This window comes from Vombatus ursinus, unplaced genomic scaffold (assembly GCF_900497805.2).
Source record: "Vombatus ursinus unplaced genomic scaffold, bare-nosed wombat genome assembly UNPS02014792.1, whole genome shotgun sequence".
Lineage (NCBI taxonomy): Eukaryota > Metazoa > Chordata > Mammalia > Diprotodontia > Vombatidae > Vombatus > Vombatus ursinus.
In genome coordinates this window covers 13,495,659-13,518,332 of record NW_020954570.1, presented here as the reverse complement: position 1 = coordinate 13,518,332, position 22,674 = coordinate 13,495,659, and the positions used below count along the sequence as shown (strand labels likewise).

The 22,674-nt window shown below is 34.2% G+C and overlaps 1 protein-coding gene across 2 annotated transcripts in view; it reads right to left on the bottom strand.

The window, feature by feature from the left end:
- Window positions 1–3,915: 3,915 nt before the first annotated feature.
- STARD4 (StAR related lipid transfer domain containing 4) overlaps window positions 3,916–22,674 on the bottom strand; it is a 23,459-nt gene continuing 4,700 nt past the window's right edge. Inside the window, exons 1-6 of one of the 2 annotated variants that reach the window (XM_027869155.1) lie at window positions 19,712–19,780; window positions 18,431–18,544; window positions 12,014–12,063; window positions 9,247–9,373; window positions 7,060–7,174; window positions 3,916–5,998 (exon numbers count right to left, since the gene is read on the bottom strand). In XM_027869155.1, the coding sequence (XP_027724956.1) occupies window positions 5,772–5,998; window positions 7,060–7,174; window positions 9,247–9,373; window positions 12,014–12,063; window positions 18,431–18,535 (624 nt within the window). In that variant the 5' untranslated portion in view covers window positions 18,536–18,544; window positions 19,712–19,780 and the 3' untranslated portion in view covers window positions 3,916–5,771. Of the gene's footprint in view, window positions 5,999–7,059; window positions 7,175–9,246; window positions 9,374–12,013; window positions 12,064–18,430; window positions 18,545–19,711; window positions 19,781–22,674 lie in introns of those variants that run through there. The other variant, XM_027869156.1, reaches the window with a different exon arrangement.

The window sequence follows — 22,674 nt, the reverse complement described above, 5'->3', positions numbered from 1 at the left end:
AGTTTCTTTTTGATGAAACTATAAAGTTTCTACCTGTATTAGTGAGAACTACTATACAGAAAAGAGTGAATACATAACTAATTACTTAATTACATTATCTTCTTCATTGAAGCTCAATCCCTACCTTCTCCAATGAAGTCACTTCAGTTATAAATTTTGTGCCTTTTGGATGTTAATTCAACCTGTGTTGAGGAAATGTTATTCACTAAAAAGAAACATTATGTTTAACTATTAAAACTGATAGATCTGGTACAAAGAAAGATATTTAGACTTTAAATACCTCATATTTATATAGCACTTTAAAGTCTGAAATGCACATTACTCCCAAAAATCTTGTGAGTTAGGGAGTTAAAAATTATTCTCATTTTACAGATGAAGACAAAACACTTTCCCCACATTTTTTAAAATAATATTTATTTTTCCCCAATTACATGTAAAAACAATTTATAACACTCATTTTAAAGTTTCGAGTTCCAAATTCTATCCCTTCCTCCCTTCCCTATCCCCTCCCTGAGATGCTGAACAATTTGCTATAGCTTATACATGTGCAATCATATAAAACATTTCCATATTAGTCATTACGTGGAAAAAAGCTTGAACAAAAAAAAGTGAAAAATAGTATGCTTCAGTCTATATTCAGATGCCAACAGTTCTTTCTCTGGAGACAGATAGCATTTTTCATCATGAGTCCTTTGGGATTGTCTTGGATCATTGTATTGCTGAGAAGAGCTAAGTCATTCACAGTGTTCATCATACAATATTGCTGTTACTGTGTACAATGGTCTCCTGGTTCTGTTCACTTCACTCTGTATCAATTCATGTAAGTCTTTCCAGGTTTTTCTGAAATAATCCTGCTTGTCATTTCTTATAGCACAATAATATTCCATTACAATCATATACCACAATTTATTCAGCCATTTCCCAATTGATGGGCATCTCCTCAATTTCCAATTCTTAGTCACTACAAAATGAGCTGCTATAAGTATTTTTTTTAAAAAATAGATTCCCCCCTTTATTTATTTCTTTGGGATACAGATCTAGTAAATGTATTGCTGGATCAAAGAGTAAGCCTAGTTTTATAGCCCTTTGGCATAGTTCCAAATTGCTCTCCAGAATGGTTGCGTCAGTTTACAACTCCACCAACAGTGAATTAGTGCCTCAGTTTTCCCACATCCCCTCAAACATTTATCATTTTCCTTTTCTGTCATATTAGTAAATATGATGGGTGTGAGGTGGTACCTCAGATTTGTTTTAATTTGCATTTCTCTAATCAATAGTGACTTAGAGGATTTTTTCATTTGACTATACATAGCTTTGATTTTTTTGTCTGAAAACTGCTATTCATATCCTTTGGCTATTTAACAATTGGGGAATGACTTGTAGTCTTATAAATTTGACTCAGTTCTCTATATTTTTGAGAAATAAGGCCTTTATCAGAGATACTTGATGTAAACATTTCCCCTCAGTTTTGTACTTTTCTTCTAATGTTGGTTGCATTGATTTTGTTTGTGCAAAAACTTTTTTTTAACATAATCAAACTTATCTATTTTTCATTTCATAATGCTCTCTATATCTTCTACGGTCCTAAATTCTTTCCTTATACATACACCTGACAGGTAAACTATTCCGCGTTCTCCTAATTTGCTTATGGTATCACCCCTTATGTCTAAATCATGTGCCCATTTTGACCTTATTTTGGTATACAACAAGGATCTTGGTCTATACCTAGTTTCTGCCATATTGTTTTCCTGTTTCCCTAGCAGTTTTTGTCAAATAAATGAGTTTTTGTCCCCAAAGCTTTGGTCTTTGAGTTTATCAGACACTAGATTACCATGGTCATTAATTACTGTGTATTGTGTACCTAATCTATTCCACTGATCCACCACTCATTATTTCTTAGCCAACACCATATTGTTTTGATGATTAACACTTCATTATACAGTTTGAGATCTGATACAGCTAGACTACCTTATTATTACATAATAATAATTATTATTATTCACATAATTTTAGGCAATTTGATTGGTATGGCAATGAATAAGTAGATCAATTCAGGTAGATTTATCATTTTTATTGTATTGGCTCAGCCTACCCATGAGCAATTAATATTTTTCCTATTGTTTAGATATGATTTTATTTGTGTGAGAAGTGTTTTGTAATTGTGTTCATATGGTTCCTAGGTTTGTCTTGGCAGGCAAACTCCCAAGTATTTTATATTTTCTACAGCTATTTTAAATGGGATTTCTCTTTCTAAATCTTGCTGCTGGACTTTGTTGGTAATACATAGAAATGCTGATGATTTATGTGGGTTTATTTTATATCCTGCAACTTTGCTGAAGTCGCTAATTATTTCAACTATTTTTTTTTTAGTTGATTCTCTAGATAAAACATCAAATACCATCCAAGTATAACAGCATATAATCTGCAGGGATAGTTTTTGTTTCCCCATTTTCCTATTTTAATTCCTTGTAATACAATACTGAACAGTGGTGATAATGGGCATCCTTGCTCTCACCAGATCTTTACTGGGAAGGCTTCCAGCTGATTCCCATTACAGACAATGCTTGCTGATGGTTTTAGATAGATATTACTTCTAATTTAAAGGAAAGCTTCATTTATTCCTACGCTCTCTAATTTATTTTTTAAATAGGAATGGGTGTTGTATTTTGTTAAAGGCTTTTTCTGCATCTGTTAAGATAAATCATATGATTTTTGTTGGTTTTCTTATTGATATGATCAATTATGCTGATAGTTTTCCAACATCATTAATGATCACAATTTCTATTATGGAAAAGTATGATATCAGCATAACACTGCATATTGAAAATGCTATTTGCCCCAGAATGGCATCAATTTTCAAGAGGTCAGCAACTGAAAAATTTCAAAATGTCACCTGTATTAAATAATTGTGCCCCGTACAAAACATTTTACAAAAGTCAGTCACAGGTACCATGTACTATCAACAGCACTGAACCCATAATTTCCTTAAGAAAAGTTTCTAAGACATAAACTGCTTACAAATAGCAGAAAACTGCATATCTCAATAGAGGAGTGTATATATGTGTGTCTACACACATATGTGTATACTATATGCATATGTGTCTATATATACATATATTAAAAATAAATATCTTCTATGGGTGTGTATTTTTATTTAATCACCAGTAGGAAAATCTAATCATTCCCCAAGGGAAGATATTTTCTCATAAAAATAATTCCTTTTTTATTATGATAACAGTCAATAACCCACTTCCTAGAGATTTCCAAAGTCCCATTTAACTAACATTAGCTGAGCCTAAGCCTGGAATACTTCTATAGAAAAAAAAACTAATTTCAAAATATTTGCTATTTCATTTCCTAGCACAAAGAATTATTGTAATTATTCCTAATCAATCAATATTGTACCAAATTAATCACAATCTTACATCTAAATCAATCACAATCTTACATATTTTAAATAAACTTTTGAAATAGTAACTCTGTCACCAAGGTCTGACAGTTAAATACATTATCACCACAAAATTCCTGTGTTTAAGTAAAGTACTCATTTTCTCTAAGCAACATCTCTTTGGCTTGTTTTCTTCAGTAATACAGTCCATGGTCTACACTAGTGTATATGCCATCATTGGTTAATCCTGACAGTCATATTTAAAGCAGGCTGCCAAGATGAACTAACGTGCAATTCTAAAGTCAAATCTAATTCTTAAGTAACGCAAACACTGCTTTTCAACCCACCAATGATTCAGTATCTCCATGAAGATTTTTACATGGGGGCAATGGCATTAGCCTAGGATGAAGCATTAATTAGATAGTTGGAGAGGTAATCCTTTATCATTCTGCTGGTTTTTTTTTAAAGGCAATTGGGGTTAAGTGACTTGCCCAGGGTCACACAGCTAGTAAGTGTCAAGCGTTTGGTCTGAGGCTGGATTTGAACTCAGGTCCTCCTGACTTCAGGGCCGGTGCTCTATCCACTCGCCACCTCGCTGCCCCCATTTATCATTCTGGATCCCAGAAATATGAATTAATGAGAACAGAATAGACACTGGTATATCTGGAAATGAGATCAATCTACTCAGGCAACAGCAGACTTTTAAGTTATGCTTAATCAATGAAAATCTCATCCTTGAAAGGTTAGAAGTCATCAGTTCTTGAATCATAGTATGAAAGGAGGAGAAGCAAGAAGGAAAATAAGCAGAAGAATCTGACAGTACAAAGCTAACACATATTTTTCCTTTGCTTTTAGACTGCAATTCACTACTAACAGCTATTCTGCAAATACTCTTAATCAAATAGCAGCTACAGTTTTTTTTACAAGCAGGGAAAAAAATTGCATATTAGGAGTCTGAGCACATTAATTACTTAATACTTCCATGGCTTGAAACACTGGGCTATGTATGACTCAAGATGTTTTCAAAAATTAAATATCCTTTCAGTCCACCATCATAAGTAGGAGGAGCTAGGCTACATTTTAAAATGTCTGTTATATTTTATATATGTAAGCATATGTATACACATGTACATATGCATATATATATATATATATAAATATACACACATTCATAAGCATCATGTTATTGCCTTGGAACTCATCTATATTCCCTATGTTTCACATTTAAACCATCATCTCCTTCTCATAGTTTCTTTTTAAGCCAAGATATAAGTACAATAGTAAATCACCTAGAATGAGCCCTTACCTGACCCCATCTGTAGAACTGGAACACTTCCCTATTTGAGGTCATTCAAGTCATCGTGACTTTTCACAGCTGTGCAGATAACCACCAGGCATGCATTTGTTCGAGCTATGGTTTAAGTTAAGCTATAATTGCATTTTTACTATTTACACTTAGAATCCTCCATAAGAAGCTGTGTGCTTTATTTCCAAAAATAAAACACAGAGTGCATGTCTTTGGTTTGCCTTGCTTTGTAGGCAATTCTCAAGTAAAATTTTGTCACACATTACCAATGTTCTGAACTGGCATGGACTATTACTGTAAAATCTACTGCTACACTCACACGTTGAAAGCAGATATTTTGTTACAGTTTTTGCCATAGCCCAAGCCCTCAAAAAACCCTCAAGTATTTCTGAGGAGGTCCCAAGTCAGTGTACCTTAAGTACTTAAGAGAAGAATGATGGCTGGCTATTGACATAGAACTACTTTTGAATTCTAAAAAATAAAATTACTTGTATCAACTGTGGGTTATGGGAAACCCTTACGCTTTTTCATTTCAATACTTAACTGGCACATTAATTAACAATGAAGGAGACCTTCTGAAAAAAATTTTAAAAATTATTGTTTCTTCTAATTCATCTAAGTCTAAATCAATCTCAAAGCAACTGATTATAGAATTTTTAAAACACAAATTTAACAGTAAGATCAGAAAAATTATTTTGAATATACATAAGACTCTACAACAAATTATTCTGTACACAAGCAGTATATGAAAGAAAACCAAAGTTCTTAGAAATATCCTAACAACAATGAAGTTTGTGCTTCTAATAATTCCTAAGAAGCCAACAAGTATATATTTCCATTGAGACACTAGTCAGCTCTTAAGAAGATGAAATCAAGTCTTTTGTGTTTTTAAGCAGTACAGTAGTTCCAAGTCTGCTACAACCATATTGAAATGCCTCCTATAGGCATTAAGAATAAAAGAATGCATCACACTCCAGAATAACAAAGTTCTAACCTAGCCTGAGATTTTTACAACATAATATGGGAAAGAGGAATGGGTGATAATGATGAGTTCACAGTATTTTGGTTCACATCCAATTAGGCCTTCAAGGCTTTTCTGAGGTCACCAAAAAAGTTCACCAGGGTGCTAGCCATGGCTGTATCTACTGCAGACTGAGGAAGCATCCCTCGAAGATCTGTCTGAATATAGCCTGTCAAAAGACTTTGATCAAGACTGTCTTTAAGTGGGACACAAAACCAACCACAGGGATGATTATATCCACGGACAAAATCTGGTCTCACTTCTTCATAGTGGACACTTACACCTATAAAACAATTTAAAATAACATTATTAAGTACAATAATTTGCATCTATTCACCATAAAGGATATGAGGATTTCCTAAGTTTTGTTCCCATTTTTCATATTGGGAAAATTAATTGCGAATAGTTTTAGTGGTTTACATCAATCAATGAATATTAAGCACCTACTATATTCCAAGCACTGTGCTAAGTACTGGGTTACAAAAAGAGGCAAAAGACAATTTCTGTTCTCTTTGGAGCTTACAATCTAATGGTGGAGACAACATTAAAACAAATATATATGTTTGTGTATGTATGTATATATGTGTGTGTGTGTACATACATATATCAAGCTATGCACAAAATAGGAAATAACTAACAAAGGAAAGGCACTAGAATTAAGAAGGGTTGGAGAAGGCTTTAATAAAAGATGGCATTTTAGTTGGGACTTAAAGGACAATAGTCAGAGCGTAAGTGGCAAAATGCAAAAGAAATTGCCTATTAACTCCTGGGGAGCTATGACCTTTGAGACAATCCTTGACTGCCCATGGAAGCCAGATGCAGAGCAGTTACTTCTGGTTATTCCTAAAAGCCAAAACCTCTATTGGCTAAGATACTTAAGACGATGCTTATCTGCAAACACCAACTTTTGTAAATAGAGTAGCCATTACTTTATCTGCAGAAGAAACTCTCTAGGGAGCAAAGAATTTCCTTGGAACAGTTTCTTAAGATTAAAAGGAAAAATACTGCTTAGAACCACAAAAAGGAATGAGACAGCTACAGATACTATCACAAATTTTCCTATTATGACCCCAAATCCAGTAGTTTTCGAAGACTGAAGTAAAGGGAACCCTTCTTTCTTTATGAGAGTTACGAAATCCAAACCTGCCCCAAAAAGCCACCTTCTGACAGTGACTGCAGCTCAACGGCCACTCACATTATCTTATTTGCTAAAGTTTAATATCAATTATGTCAATAATTGAAACAGATAAAAATATAGAAAGCACAGAAAAGAATATTCATTTAATAAAGAACTAAATTTTAATCCAAAGCAACATAAAAGCAATATAGGTCTAAGATTATTACCGCATGACAAAAGCCCTGTTTCATATTGTGTTGTATAGGAGAAATCAACAAACTCTCTTGGTGCAATGAGGTTCCATAGCTGCCCAGCAGTCGTGTAACGCATCACACAGCAATTCTACAAGATAAAGGAAAGAAAGGAACTAAAATGACTAGCTATCATAGGAAGAATATGCACAGATTAAAGTTCACAAATCAATCTTTCAGAAAAGTATTACACAGGCAACACTTCCCAAGCGTAGCTGACAAAGTTCTTCTCTCTGAGACTGTCAAATTTATTGGCCTACAGCTGGGCAAAATAGCTCCTAATTACTGTTTTGATTTCCTCTTCAATGGTGGTGAATTCACCTTTTCATTTCTGATGCTGGTAATCTGGTTTTCTTCTTTCTTTTTTTAATCAAATTAACTAAAGGTTTATCTATTTTATTGTTTTTTTCTTCATAAAGCCTGCTCTTAGTTTTATTTATTAGTTCAATAGTTTTCTTAATTTCAATTTTATTCATTTCTCCTTTGGTTTTCAAAATTTCTAATTTGGTATTTAACTGCGGACTTTAAATTTGTTCTTTTTCTAGCTTTTTTAGTTGCATGCCCAATTCATTGATCTCTTCTTTCTCTATTTTATTCATGTAAGCATTTAGAGATATAAAACTTCCCCTTAGAACTCCTTTCGCTGTAGCCTTTAAGTTTTGATATGTTGTCTCATTATTGTCATTCTCCTGGATGAAGTTATTGATTTTCTCTATGATTTGTTGTCTGACCCACTCATTCTTTAAGATTAGATTATTTAGTTTCCAATTAATTTTAATCTATTTTTCTATGGTTCTTTATTACATGTAATTTTTATTGCATCATGATACGAAAAGGATGCATTTAATATTTCTGCCTTTCTGCATTGGACTGTGAGGTTTTTATGCCCTAATATGTGGTCAATTTTTGTGTAGGTGCCATGTACTGCCAAGAAAAAGGTATATTCCTTCCTATCCCCATTCAATTTTCTCTAGAGGTAAACCATATCTAATTGTTCTAAAACTCTATTCATCTCCTTTACTTCTTTCTTGTTTATTTTGTGGTTAGATTTACCTAGTTCTGAGAGGGGGAGATTGAAGCCCCCCCTAGTATAGTGTTGTTGTCTATTTCTTCCTGTAACTCCCTTAAGAATCTCTAATTCTCCTCTAAGAATCCGGATGCTATACCACTTGGTGCATGTATGTTTAGTAAGGATATTACTTCATGATCTATGGTACCTTTTAGCAGGATGTAGTTTCCTTCCTTATCCCTTTTAATTAGATCTACTTTTGCTTTTGCTTTGTCTGAGATCAGGATTGCTACCCCAGCTTTTTTTTACTTCAGCTGAAGCATAATATATTCTGCTCCAGCCTTTTACCTTTACTCTGTGTGTATCCCTCTGCTTCAAATATGTTTCTTGTAAACAGCATATTGTAGGATTATGGTTCTTTGACAAAATTCTTCTCAAAGTGATCCTAACTGATGTGTTCTGTTCTCATTATAGTAGCCAACTTGTCTTGTCACTAGCTACACAGGTTCCACAGAAATGAGGTAGAAGCTGATGCTGGAGGCTATTTAGGCTAAAGTCACTTGCTCAAATACTCTGCACTAAAATAGCAAGCATAATAAGGAGTTACACTTTTGCAAAACTCCAGTTCTCTATTGCTAGAGGTGCTTTTTGCTTTTGATTTCAAGGACTAATTGCCAATGGAACATCTACATACATGCATGGACCCTGTAGGTGAAAGCTATGTTTTTATAATGTTCATGTTACAAATGAAGAAGAATCTTAGATCTGGAGCTTAAAGGGACCTTGAAGGCTATTCTCTTCTACCATTTTTTTTTAATGAAGAAAACTTAGGCCAAGAGAAGAGAGGTAACTTTCCTAAGGTCACACAGGTAGAATTCAGGTCCTATGACTCCTAAGTTCCACTCTCTTCCCACCATAACAGTACTTACAACAAAAGAGGTAATGGTGTCCTCAGTCATAAGGGTTTTGCTACTAGGGCAACCAAACTCAAAATTCTGATTGGATTTATTTTATTCACAAATTCACTTCGGTGACTTTGGTTTCTTCAAGAGAATGCACAGGAGTCTACCAATAGACTTTACCAATGTCACTTATGACTCTCAGAGCACCGTACATGCAAACACATTCAATGCCTTCTTAGAGAAATCATTTACCTCTTCAAATTGCTCAACAATATCCATGGAAGTCATTAAGCTGTCCCAATCTAGGCGACGAGGCCCTGGACGTATATAATCTATAACATTGTCAGTAACATCCTCCATAATACCTTGAGCTTTGTAGCTAGAGAAATAGATGTTAAATGTTATTAGAGAAACATTTCTGTCATCTTTTATAAAGCAGAATTGACTCTGAACGAATAAAGGGAATCTGAAGGAGAGGTACAAGGGCAGGGTATAGATTATGAAAATATCACTTCTTAACTTTATTCTACACACATCTTTTGTTTCCTCATCTTACCAGCATACAGTTATCTGAACTATATTACCTCAACATAAATACCATGAAATCTTTTTAAGTCACAAAGTGCCTAAAAGTTTACATACTGATACCATTCTGGGGTTATGCTACATATATGTTGTCATTACACATTCATCCAGTAATATCCTACTGGTACTAAACATACTATTTCCCTTTGGATTTCAAACAAACTCTGGGCCAAAGATATCTCTAATAGCCTCTGTTTGGTGGTCTGTAGACAGTTGAAAAAAGGATGTAAAACAAAATCCCTACAAATTAAGTAATTTTAAATCAACAAATTATTGTTAAGACCCTACTGTGTACAAAGTATTGTATGTTAGTGTGTGTGTGTGTGTGTGTGTGTGTGTGTGTGTGTGGAGGGGGTTCAAGGACATATAAGACAAAATCCTTTCCCTAAGAAAATTAAACCAAGCTCGGGAAACAAATGATGTCATAAGGGATACCAACAAAAGTTAAGTAACAGTAAGTACAAAAACACAAGAGATATAAGGGAATACATGATTATTCATAAAGGAAAGTAGTAGTAACAATGAATGCTCTTAATGAGGCAGTACAGTGTAGGAATGTAAACTGTATTTGGAGTCAAAAGATCTGGTTTTGGGGCAGCTGGGTGGGGCAGTGGATAGCGCACTGGCCCTAGATTCAGGAGGACCTGAGTTCAAATCCAGCCTCAGACACATAACACTTGCTAGCTGTGTGATCCTGGGCAAGTCACTTAACCCTACTGCCTAGATCAAAAAACAAAAAAACAAAAAAGGCCTGGTTTCAATTTAACTTAGTTCATCATTATGTATATCTCCTTACATACATATGTCTATATACACATATACACATACATATCTGAGAGACGCTGTGACAAAAAAAAGTTTTTCCCTTTAAAAAGCTTACATTCTACTTGGACACAGATATGTAAACATAAAATCCTTTGAAGAAAATGAAAGCATTAATGACTAAGGGGATCAGTCAGGGAAGGTTTAACAGATAAGATAACCTTGAATCCTAAAGTAATCCTAACTTAAATACTGAACTAATGCTAAAAAGAAGGTAAGTATTCTTCTAAGAGGCAGGAAAAAAAAAAAAAGAAAGTGTAGTCCAGATACTGGGGACAGCTTGTAAAAATGCACTGAGATAGTCTGAGATAAACAATTAAGTTCAGGGAAGAATTTAGCTGGGTAGAGTGAAGGGTGTGAAGAAGAAGAGACAATCCTGAAAAGGAGGCAGAAGCAAGCACAGGGAGAACCTTGAATAACTACCAGCGAGGGACAAGAGATTTTTAAGCAAAGAAGTGGCATCATAAGACTCTGTCACAAGCTATTACAATTCTGGCTTTTCCATGAACCAGTTATGACTTTAAAATAAATTCTTATTCTTTCTCGGACTAATTATCTATCAGATGAGGGGATTTAACTAAATATTTCTAAGGCTGCTTCAAGTAAATTCACCAAAAATTTACCTCAGAACCATAAAAATTCAATGTTGAAAGAAACCTCAGAGGCCACCCCGCCCATGCTGAAGCTGAATCTCTTCTACAATATATCGGACAATTTGTCATCTACTCTTTGCTTGAGGACCTCCAGTGAGGCAGAACTCATTGTTTCCTCAAAGCAGTGCATTTCACTTTTAGATAACTAATTGTTATCAAGTTGTTCCTTACAGGAACCCTACATTTGGAGAGTGGTTGAGGATATGATTGAAAGAGTAGAGAAGATTGCCAATGGAAAAAAAAATCGAAATCAGAAAAGTTTAGGAGAGAACCTTGGCAGACATCTATGTTTGAGAAAAAGAAAAGATGATGAGAAGCCAGTAAAGAAGACATAAGAAAAAGTCAGTAAGCAATCATCATGTAGGATCAACAAAATCTATGAATTAAAGGTATCTAAAAAAGGGCAAGGGTTGGCAATTTCACTTTCTGAAATAAATGGTCCAAATTTGATCCTTTATGGATGAGCATTAGTGAAATAAAAACTTAACGTTATTCTTCATAGGGAAAAGGAGCACGGAAATAAGTCGAGGAGTCCTACCGCTTTTCTTTTTTCAAATATGTCATTCATTGTTACAGGAGTTTTCTCAGAGAATGAAGATTAATTTTCCCACTTCATCTCATTACAAAAGCATTTTGCTTTCAACAATTCATTCAATTCTAGCTTTCCCTGACCTTGTCATGGACACTGTCCATCTTATACATCTGGTGATTCTGGTCAATCTTGGACATTATATTCCAGAGTGTGAGGGTGTATTCTAAGTTCTTTGGGACAGCAGGAGGCACCTTATGTGTGCAAATTCTGTGATAGCAGCTTCCTTCAGTAGTATAAACTATTTTAGTGTTTAAAAATATCTCTAAACCAAAAGGCTAACGCTTCTTGTCCAGTATAAAGTCAGTGACCATCTATGTATGTGAAGCTTTAAAGAGGATTAAGAACTAACTTTAGAAGATAAACTTACAGATATCCATTGAATTCATCTGATGGCTTCCGCCAAACTGTTACATCTTTCTGAAAAAATCAAAAAAGGACATTGTAATACTGTAAACATCATTTGAGCTACTGAAATCAGTCACTAAATAATATTTTCTATCTCCTCATAGTCCTATCTGCTTTAAAATATAAACTCCCAATGAGAAATGTAAAAAAAAAGTCTGCATTGTGCTTTATCAAATGAGTTGAATTTGAAATTGTTCCATCCCTGATTAAAGTTCTTCAAATATGACCTAAATTATAGCATCCCAATAAATTCCATAGCTTGATTTTCCCTAGTGTATCTTCCTCATCCTCCATCCCAGAGAATCATGCTCTAAAACAAAGTCTTTTTTTTCCAAAGAGGAAGAATAAAAAATAATCAGCAAAGCCAATTAATACAGTAAAAAAAATGGAAATATATGCAATGTTCCACACCTGTGAATCTCCTACCTACAAAGTAGTAAGAAGTATCTTTTCATATCTCTTTTTTGGGGTCATGGTTGGTCTTTGTAATTTTACAACATTTAAATTTTGGGATTTTTTTGTGGTTGTGGGTTCTTTCCATTCAAATTCTTACAGTTTTTGTGTATATTGTTTTCTTGGATCTACTTACTTCACTATGCATCAGATTGTGCAAATTTTTCCATGTTTCTCTGTATTCATTAGATAGTTGTTACTATTGTGTAATGTATATACAATCTATTCCACTGATTCACCACTCTGTTTCTCAGCCAGTACCAAATTGTTTTGGTGATTACCACTTTGTAATAAGGTTTGAAATCTGGTAATACTTGGCTAATTTCCTTTACATTTTTTTTTCATTGATTCCCCTGATATTCTTGAAGGTCTTTTATTCTTCCAAATTAATTATTTTTTCTAGATCTGTAAAATGATTTTTGGTAGTTTAAATGGTATGGCACTAAATAAGGAAATTAATTTAGAAAGAATTATCATTTTTACTATATTGGCTCAGACTACCCATAAGCAATTAATTTTTCTCTCATTGTTTAGATCTGTACCTATCTGTGTGAAGTGTTTTGTAACTGTGTTCATATGGATGTGTCTTGACTAGTAGACTCCTAAGTATTTTATAAGGTCAACAGTTATTTTAAATGGAATTTCTCTTTCTGTCTTTTCCTGCTGGGTCTTGTTGGTAATATCTAGAAATGCTGATAATTTATGTGGGACTGTTTTATATCCTGCAACTTTGCTGAAGTTTATTGTTTCAGTAGTTTTTTAGTTGATTCTCTAGGGTTTCCTAGGTACATAATCATATTATCTGAAAAGAGTGCTTGTTTTGTTTCCTTGTTGTCTATTCTTATTCTTTCAATTATTTTTTTCTTGTCTTATTGTTACAGCTAGCATTTCCAGTACAATATTGTTATTGTAATAATGGTGATAATGAATAGTCTTGCTTCACTCTTGATCTTATTGGAAAAGTTTCTAGTTTATTTTCATTGCAGAAAAATGTTTGTTCTTGATTTTGAATAGGTACTACTTATAATTTTAAGAAAAGCTACATTTATTTCCATGTTTTCTAGTGTTTTTTAATAGGAATGGGTGTTGTATTTTGCCAAAAAAGCTTTTTCCTGCCATCTATGATATAGTCACATGATTTTTGTTGTTAATTGTTATTGATATGGTTAATTATGTTTATATTTTTGCTAATACAGAACTAGCCCTGCATTCACGGTATAAATCAAACTTGGTCATAGCGTATGAGCTTTATGATATATCACTGTAGTCTCCTTGCTACTACTTTATTTAAAATTTTTGCATCAATATTCATTAAAAATATTAGTCTATGGTTTTCTTTCTCTGTTTTTGCTGTCCATTTTAGCTATCAAAACCACATTTCTGCATTAAAGGGAATTTGCTGGGACTCTTGTCTATTTTTTCAAAATATATAGAATATATATACAATTAGACTTAATTGTTCTTTAAACGTTCTGTACAATTTATTTGTAGACCCATAAGGTCCTTACAATTTTCTCTTAGGGAGCTCATTTATGGCTTGTTCAAATTATTTTTCTAAGATAAGATTATTTAAGTATCTATTTCATCTTGTGTTAATCTGGACAACTTAGATTTTTGTAAATATTCATCCATTACTGTTAGATTATCTTTTTTTTGGCATATAATTGAGCAAAATAGCTCCTAATAATTGCTTTAATTTCTTTTCATTGGTGATACATTCACTCTTTATTTTTGATACTGGCAATTCGGTTTTCTTCTATTTTTAAACAAATTAACCAATGGTTTATCTATGTACTGCGCAGTCCCACTCACCCCCCCCCACCCCTAGCGCGCAACAATTCTAGTTTTATTTATTCCATTTAAAAAATGTTTTTCAATTTTCTTAATCTCTCTTAAATATCAGGGTTTCTATTTTGGTGTTTAATTGAGGGTTTTTGTTTTTTTTTTTAACTGTATGCCCAATTCATTGATCTGCTTTCTCTCTTTTATTGATGTAAGTGTTTAGAGATATAAATATTTCACTAAGTACTGCTCTGGTTGCATCCTATAAATTTTGGTGTGCTGTCTGATTACTGTCATTTTCTTTAATGAAATTATTTATGTTTCTATGATTTGTTCTTTGAGCCACTCATTTTTCTGACTACTTCCTCCTTTAATCCACCCTCCCTCTTATCACTTTCCATTCCCCCTTTCTCTAATCCCCTTATGCTATTTCCCTGTTTTGTTGGACAGACTTCTATACCACAAAGTGTATGTGTGTATATAAATGTGTATATTATATATATTTGTGTGTATATATATGAATATATATATATTCTTCTCTCTCTGAACCCTTTCAGATGAGAATAAAGTTCAAGTATTACCTTCCCATTTTCTTCTCCATTCTAAAACTTTTCCTTGTATGCCTCTTTATGTGAGATAGTTTTCCCCATTCTTCCTCTCTTCTTCTTCAATGCATCCCTCTTTTTTACCCCTCCATTTTTTTTTAGATCATCTCAACATACTCAATTCATAACCATACCCTCTTTCTAAGTAGACTCCATCTAACTGCCCTAATAATGATAAAGTTTTTAGGAGTTGTATGAACCATCTTCATATGTAGGAATTTAAACAGTTTAATCTTTGACTATGTTTTATAATATGATTTCTCTTTCAGGTTTACCTTTTAATGCTTCTTTTGAGTCTTGCATTTAAATGTCAAATTTTCTATTTATCTCTGTTTTTTTTCTTGTTTTGTTTTATTATTTTTTTTTAAATGGGGCAATGGGGTTAAGTGACTTGTCCAGGGTCACACAGCTAGTGAATGTTATGTGTCTGAAGTCACATTTGAACTCAGGCCCTCCTGACTGCAAGGCCGGAGCTCTATCCACTGTGCCACCTAGCTGCCCCTATCTCTGGTCTTTCCATCAGGAATGCCTGAAAATCTATTTCATTAAAGATTCATTTCTTCCCTTGAAGGATGAGGGTAGGTTATACTTGGTTGTAATTTTAGCTCCTTTGCCTTTCAGAAAATCTTATTCCAAGCCCTCTGTTCCTTTCTTGCTGTAGCTGCTAAATCTTTTGTGACCTGACTATGATTCCAACGTATCCTTTATGGCTGCTTTTGATATTTTCTCCTCGGAGAAATTATTTTCAGAAAGTATTTTAACCTGGGAGCTTGGGAATTTGACTATAATATTCCCGGGAACTTTCATTTTGGGATCCCTTTCCTGAGATGACCAGTGAATTTTTAAATTTCTATCTTACCTCTGGTTCTAAGATATCAGGGCAGTTTTCCTTTATAATTTCTTGAAATATGATGTTTAGGCTCATCATATATATCATAATTTTCAGGTAGTCCAACAATTCTTAAATTATCTCTCCTTAATGTATTTTCCAGGTCAATTGTTTTTCTGATGAAGTATTTCACATTTTCTTCTGTTTTTCTTCATTCTTTTGACTTTAATTATTTCTTGATATCTAATAGGGTCATGAGCTTCCACTTGTCCAATTTTAATTTTTAAGGAATTATTTTCTTCAGTGAGCTTTTGTGTTTCTTTTTCCATTTTGCTAATTCTGCTTTATAAGGAATTATTTTCATCTGTGAAGTTTCATACCTCTTTTACCAGTTGGACAATTCTACTTTTTAAAGAGTTCTTTTCTTCAGTGAGGTTCCATACTTCTTTTACCAAGCTATTAATTCTCTTTTCATAGTTTCCTTTCATTATTCTCATTTTTTTTCTTTTTTAAAATTATTTTTTGCTCTTAAAAAAATCTTTCTTTTGCTCTTCCGGGAATTCTTGCTCAGCTTATATTAAATCTGCATTTTGTTTTAAAACCTTGCTTATAAATGTTTTCAGATTGCTGTCTTCCAAGCTTCTGTCTTGAAATTCCTTATCACCATAATAGCTTTTTATGGTCAACTTCTTTTTTTGTTGTTGTTTGCTCATTTTTCCAGCCTATTTTTTGACTGTAAACTTCATGTTAGAGTTAAGCCTGGGGTAGGTGACTGTCCCAAGTTTCAGGCTTTTTCACTGTGCTGTTTTTGGGGTAAGAGGGGGGAGGTGGAAGTCTGTAAGTTTTCAAAGTTTTCAAGGTGGTAATCTGAAGAGAGATGTGGTCACTACTCTCCTCATCTGTGTTCTTCTTTACCCAGGTGGGGCCCTATTTCCTTGCAATTGCAAGTGCCAGCACTCCTCTCTATCCTGGAACTGCAACCAGGGCCCCTGCTCTCTCGTGACCCTGTCCACCTTGGAATTATGACCCAAAATTGGATAATGGGTCCTGGTGCTGCCAAACAATGCATCATAGTCACCCAGTGCTAACAGAGTTCCCCTATAATCTCTGACCAGTTGTCCCACTCTCTTACTATCTCTGGGAGGTGAGAGCTCTTAAAAACTACTGCTACAGGGGCAGCTAGGTGGCATAGTGGATAGAGCATCGGCCCTGAAGTCAGGAGGACCTGAGTTCAAATCCAACCTCACACCAAACACTTGACACTTATTATCTGTGTGACCCTGGGCAAGTCACTTAACCCCAACTGCCTAAAAGAAAAAACAAACAAACAAACAAAAAACTGCTGCTATTGCTGTTATTACTGACATTGCAGTTGTTTCCGAGGCCCACCATTAGTGTAGCCGACCAGCTCCACTCTGGGCCACCCCCTACCTCAGTGTCACAGATCTTTCCTTCTGACCTCCTAAGTTGTCTTGGACTGGAAAACTGTCTTACCCTGACCTTTTGTTGGCTATATCACTCCAGAATTTGATTTGATATGTTATTTTAAAGTTGTTTGGAGGGGAATATTGGGAGGATTTGGCTGAAATGCTCTCTCTACTTCATCATCTTGACTTCATCTCCTATATCTTCCTCAAAATTCAATTTCTTCATCTCAAGATGATAACCATTATGACACAAATGTTATGTTAAGAATTCAATAAGACTATTCCTCAGTTCAACACTTAGTTAATAAATGAGAATATTAACCAATGTAAGATTAATAGTTATAGCCCTTCCTCTCATACTGAAATTAAACTACCAGGAATACACTTTTCTCAGATTAGTTTTACACCCACTCATTGTCTCTGGTACATAATTTCCACATTGGTAATGACTCTTACAGTAAAATATAAAGCCCAATACATAATTAGCTTCTAAGGTAGATATTATCCTTCCAAAAAAGAAAAAAGATTGAAGGCAGTGCCTTCAACAGAATAACTGTTCAATATGTATTTGCTGAATAAATGAATGTCAACCACAAAAGCAAAAAGTACTCAAGTCTCAGTTATGGTTTATTGCTTCTTCCCTTCAACCTCATCCTACCACATACACATACACAATCTAGTGTATAAATTGGAAGCAAGAAATTAAATGAGTTTGATAGTACTTGTTGGAAAAACTGTTCATTATTATGGCTGACTTTCTAAAGTTCCCTGAAAGAGAATATTTATGGGGAAAAAGACCAAAACCTTATATCGCAAATTAAATCATGAGGCAGCGATCATCCTTCACCATAGAAAAAGAGTTCTAAAATGTTAATGCAGTGAGCATTATTTTGTGAAAAGCTAGGCCTGATGATCAATAATTTAACCTGCGTAAACCGCAATACATGAAGGGTCACACTTTACAATATGGCATGTACCAACAGTCTTGGTGTAGTTTTAAACTTCAGCAGCTTAAAATTAAGCTTTCAGGGGCATCGAGGTGGCACAGTGGATAGAGCTCTGGCCTTGTCAGGAGGACCTGAGTTCAAATCTGGCCTCAGATACTTGATACTTACTAGCTGTGTGACTTCCTGGGCAAGTCACTTAACCCTGATTGCCTCAGCCAAAACAAAAAAAAAAAAAAGAAAATTAAGCTTTTGGACACTAAGACTTCTGGGGCACCATGAATTTCCACTGAAAAGGTTATTAAAAGATCACTATAGATAGCAAATATAAAAAATTACCGTTTTCTTAGCAACTCTCCACTTATCATCTTCAACTCTGTGGTACTGGTACAGTGTGTTTTTAATTTTAGTTGCAAGGAAAGTAGCATCAGTCAAGGCTTCCATTTCTTTTTCCTGTTTTAAAAACCAAGCTTTTATTTTTAGTCATCAAATGTAGGTATTTATCAACACATCAAAGTAATTATTGAAACATTTTAGCAGGGATTAAAAGTAATTACAGAAAGTAAAGTTAAATTACAATTTTGTTTTTCATTTCAAATCACAATCTATGGAAAAGAATAAGTTGTAGAAGGTCACTTAAAGAAAATGTACCTATAGTTCCATAACACACACCAAAAAAAACCCCTCTATTTAAAGACTTATGCCTTGGAAAACATTTTTCAAGCAAAATTCTAGTGTCTATATTATTGAATACAGCTAGCAAGGTCACTCATCTTTACAAATATCTTGGGGAGGTGACCTATAGAGGGATAATTATTTAGCCCCGAACTGAACAGGAAGAGACTGGGCTGGATCACATCTGGAGAAACAAAAATTGTGCTTTTAATGATCTAAATGCCCTTATTGCATTAAAAATCTTTCTCTTTAATGGCAATATTCTCCAGGTAGTTAAGCTATAGCAGTGGAACATGGGCATTAGGACCTCAAAAGAATTACAACTGCAGGTGACCCAGTGAATTTTTGGTTGAGATGATTATCTGAATATAGGCACATAGATAAGTCTTCGTCTCCACCCTCCCACCTCCCCCCCCCAACTCCACCAACTCCAGGAAACCAGAAAATCACATCAGGCCAAATAAAAATCAAGAAAGCCAATAAGAAACCTTAAAAGTAAACTATTCCACTCCAAAACTACATAAAAAGTTATCCAGAAACCCACAGGAAATAGGAAAGGCAGCCACTTGCAAAGCCAGTTGCCAGCACAAGCAAATAAGCCAGCAGCCTCCCAAAAGGATGAGAGATGCATCAGAGGCATGCATAGCCCGCAACTCTTTGTGTTAGAGACCAGAGAGACAGCTGGAGTGAAAAGTGAAAAGCCCCCTCAAAAAGCCAAAAGAAGGCTGGAAACACACAGTGGAGAACTTGGAAACCACTAAGAAGCCACCAAGAAACCACCATCAACCAGTACAACCATGACAGCCCAGGGGCACCAAACTCCATAGAGGACCCTGCTGACTTAGTTCTCTGGATCTCAAAAATCCAGAGGGTTTAACCTCAAGAAGCAAGGTAAACAGGAAGCCAGGGGCCACACATCATGCCAAACAAGGCCAACAATTTTACCTAAAGGCAAAGAAGGGGGCAGAATCTGGTCTGGAATAAAGCCCCTATTCTGGGACTAAGGCTGGAGAGATGAGAAAACTTTAAGAAGATAATGATCAGTTTGGAAAATATTGTAGATTTAGAGACACTCCAAAATCAAACCTAGAAGTAGACAGTAGTACCATTACAAATATAAGCAGGCTTAAAAGGGGGAAAAATGTATTTTTAACACAGACTAGATGAATACATAGATGAAGCAAGAGAAAAAAATAAGATAAAAACTCTAGAGGAATGAAATGAAAGGAGATCAAACAGCTTAGAACAAAAACTCATAATCATACCCAAGTAACACAATATCCCTGAAAATTAGAATATAGCAAATGGAAATCATTGACTACATGAGACAGCAAAAAATACTAGGACAATATAAAAAAGATTGAGCAAATAGTGGAAGATGGAATGGAAGATATGTTACCTGATTAAAAAACAACTCACCTGGAAAATAGGGAAAAGAGACATAATTTAAGAATCATTGTAGTCACTGAAAACCATGATTTTAAAAAAAGAAAAATTTGGACATTATATTTCAAGAAATCATAAATGAAAACTGCCCAGATCTATTAAATCAAAGAGCAAAGTGAAGATAGAAAGAATACACCAATCACCTGGAAAAGTTCCAGGAATGTCACATCCAACATCTAGAGCTTGCCTGTCAAATGAAAAATACACCAAGCATCCAGTAAGAAATTCATGTATCAAGTAACTACAGTTAGGATCACACAAAACCTGAAGTACTCTTCTCTAAATGAGAGATTGTCCAATGCAATATTCCAAAAGGGAAAAGAAATGGGCTTACAAACAATAACCTACCCTGCAAAACTGGGCAAAAAACTCCCTACAGGAGGAAAAATGGCCCTTTAATGAAAAAGATTTTCAAGCATTCCTGATTAAAAGACTAGAATTGAGTAAACATTTAAAAATGTAAATACAAGGGTTAAAAAAAAAACAAACTAGAAAGGTAAATATATTCCAGTAACTAGAAGGGGCTATACCATGATGCAGTGCAAACATTTTTTGCTAAATTTTTTTTAAATTAGCAAGCATTTATTTTGTCTGTCTCCCTCCCCATGAAAGTAAAAATAAAAACAAAATCATAACAAATAAGCAGTCATCAAGCAAAACAAATTCCCATATTGGCCATGCCCAGAAACATGTCTTATTCTTCATTAGTCCATAACCTGTCAGGAGGTGAATAGCATTTTTTCACCAGTCATCTGGAATCTACAGTTGATCATTACGTAGATCAGAGTTCTTAAGTCTTTCAAAATTGTTCTTTTTATACTATCACACAGGTGATGTTATAGTATATAGTCTTTTCCTGGTTCTACTTATTTCACTCTGCATCAGTTCACACAAGTATTTTCATGTTTCTCTGAAATTTTCCTCATTTCTTACAGGACAAAAGTATTCCATTATATTCATATACCATAATTTGTCAGTCATTCTGCAACTGATAGACATCACCTTAGTCTCTAATCACTGCCACTATAAAAAGAACTTTTATAAATATTTTTATACACTTGGTCCTTTTCTTCTTTCTTGTGAGCTATCTGGGTTGTAAGCCTAGAAGTAATATTTTAGGATCAGAGAGTATTTACAGCTTTGTAACATTTTGGACATAGATTCAAATTGTTTTCAAGAAGTGCTAGATCATTTCACAGCTCCACTAACAATGTGTTTCTTTTCTCTCTACCCTTCCAATATCTGTCCGTCTTCCTTTTTGCCAACTTTTCCAATATGGGCGTGACACGGAACCAAAGAGTGGCTTTAATTTTCATTTCTCTCATTATTAGTGACTTGGAGCCAGTTTTTAATATGGCTATTAATAGCTTGAATTTCTTCCCTTGAGAACTACCTATTCATAACCTTTGGCCAATCAACTGGGAATTGGTTCTTATAAATTTGAATAATTTCCTTATAGGTTTTGGAAATGACCTTTATCAGAAAAAATCACCACAAAGATTTTTTCCCAGTTAATTTTCCCTTCTAATCTTAGATTAATTTCATTTGTTTGTGCAACTTTTAAATTTTATGTAAACAATATTGCCCGTTTTATTTTAAGTGATCCTCTCTACCTCTTGTATGGTCAGTATTCCTTCATCTATGGATATGAGAATAATTTCTTCCTTGTCTGTCTAAATTGCTTATGACATGATGTTGTATATCTACGTCATGTATTCATTTGAAGCTTACCTTCATATGTGATGTGAGGTACTACTCTAACTCTAATTTGTACCAAATTGTAGTCCAGTCTTCCCAGAATCTTTTGTCAAAGAGTTAGCCTTATCCCAGGATCTGTGGTCTCTGGGTTTGCTGAACAGTAGGCCACTAGGTTTGTTTGCTTCTTTATGTTGTATACTTAATCTGTTCCATTAATTAACTTTTTTAAAACCAATACCAAATTATCTTAATGACTATTGCTTTGTAAAGTTTAAAATCTGATACCACTAGATCCTCTTTTCTTCCCACTTTTTTCATGTACATGAACCTTGAGGGTGCTTTATTTGTTCCTACAGATGAACTGTTATTTTTTTTTTTTTTGCTAGTTCTATAAAGAATTCATTGATTGGTATGGCACTGTATAGGTAAACTGATTTAGGTAGTATTATCAGTTTCATTATGTTGATTTGTCCTACTCATGAACAATTAATATATCCCCAATTATTCAGGTCTGTCTTTATTCTAGAGTGTTTTGTAATTGTATTTAGTACAATTAGTAACTAGCATTCAGATGCAAAGGAGAAGAAACAAGAGTCCCTTTAGAACTTTAAAGTCTTTAAACAGTATTGAGGGAGTGAAATAAGAAAAACAGAGCACCTGGGGTGGGGGTTGAATTTGTTCTTCTCAGGGTTGCATGAGGGGAAAAAAGAGCTGAAAAAGGAATATATATATATATATATATATATATATATATATATATATAT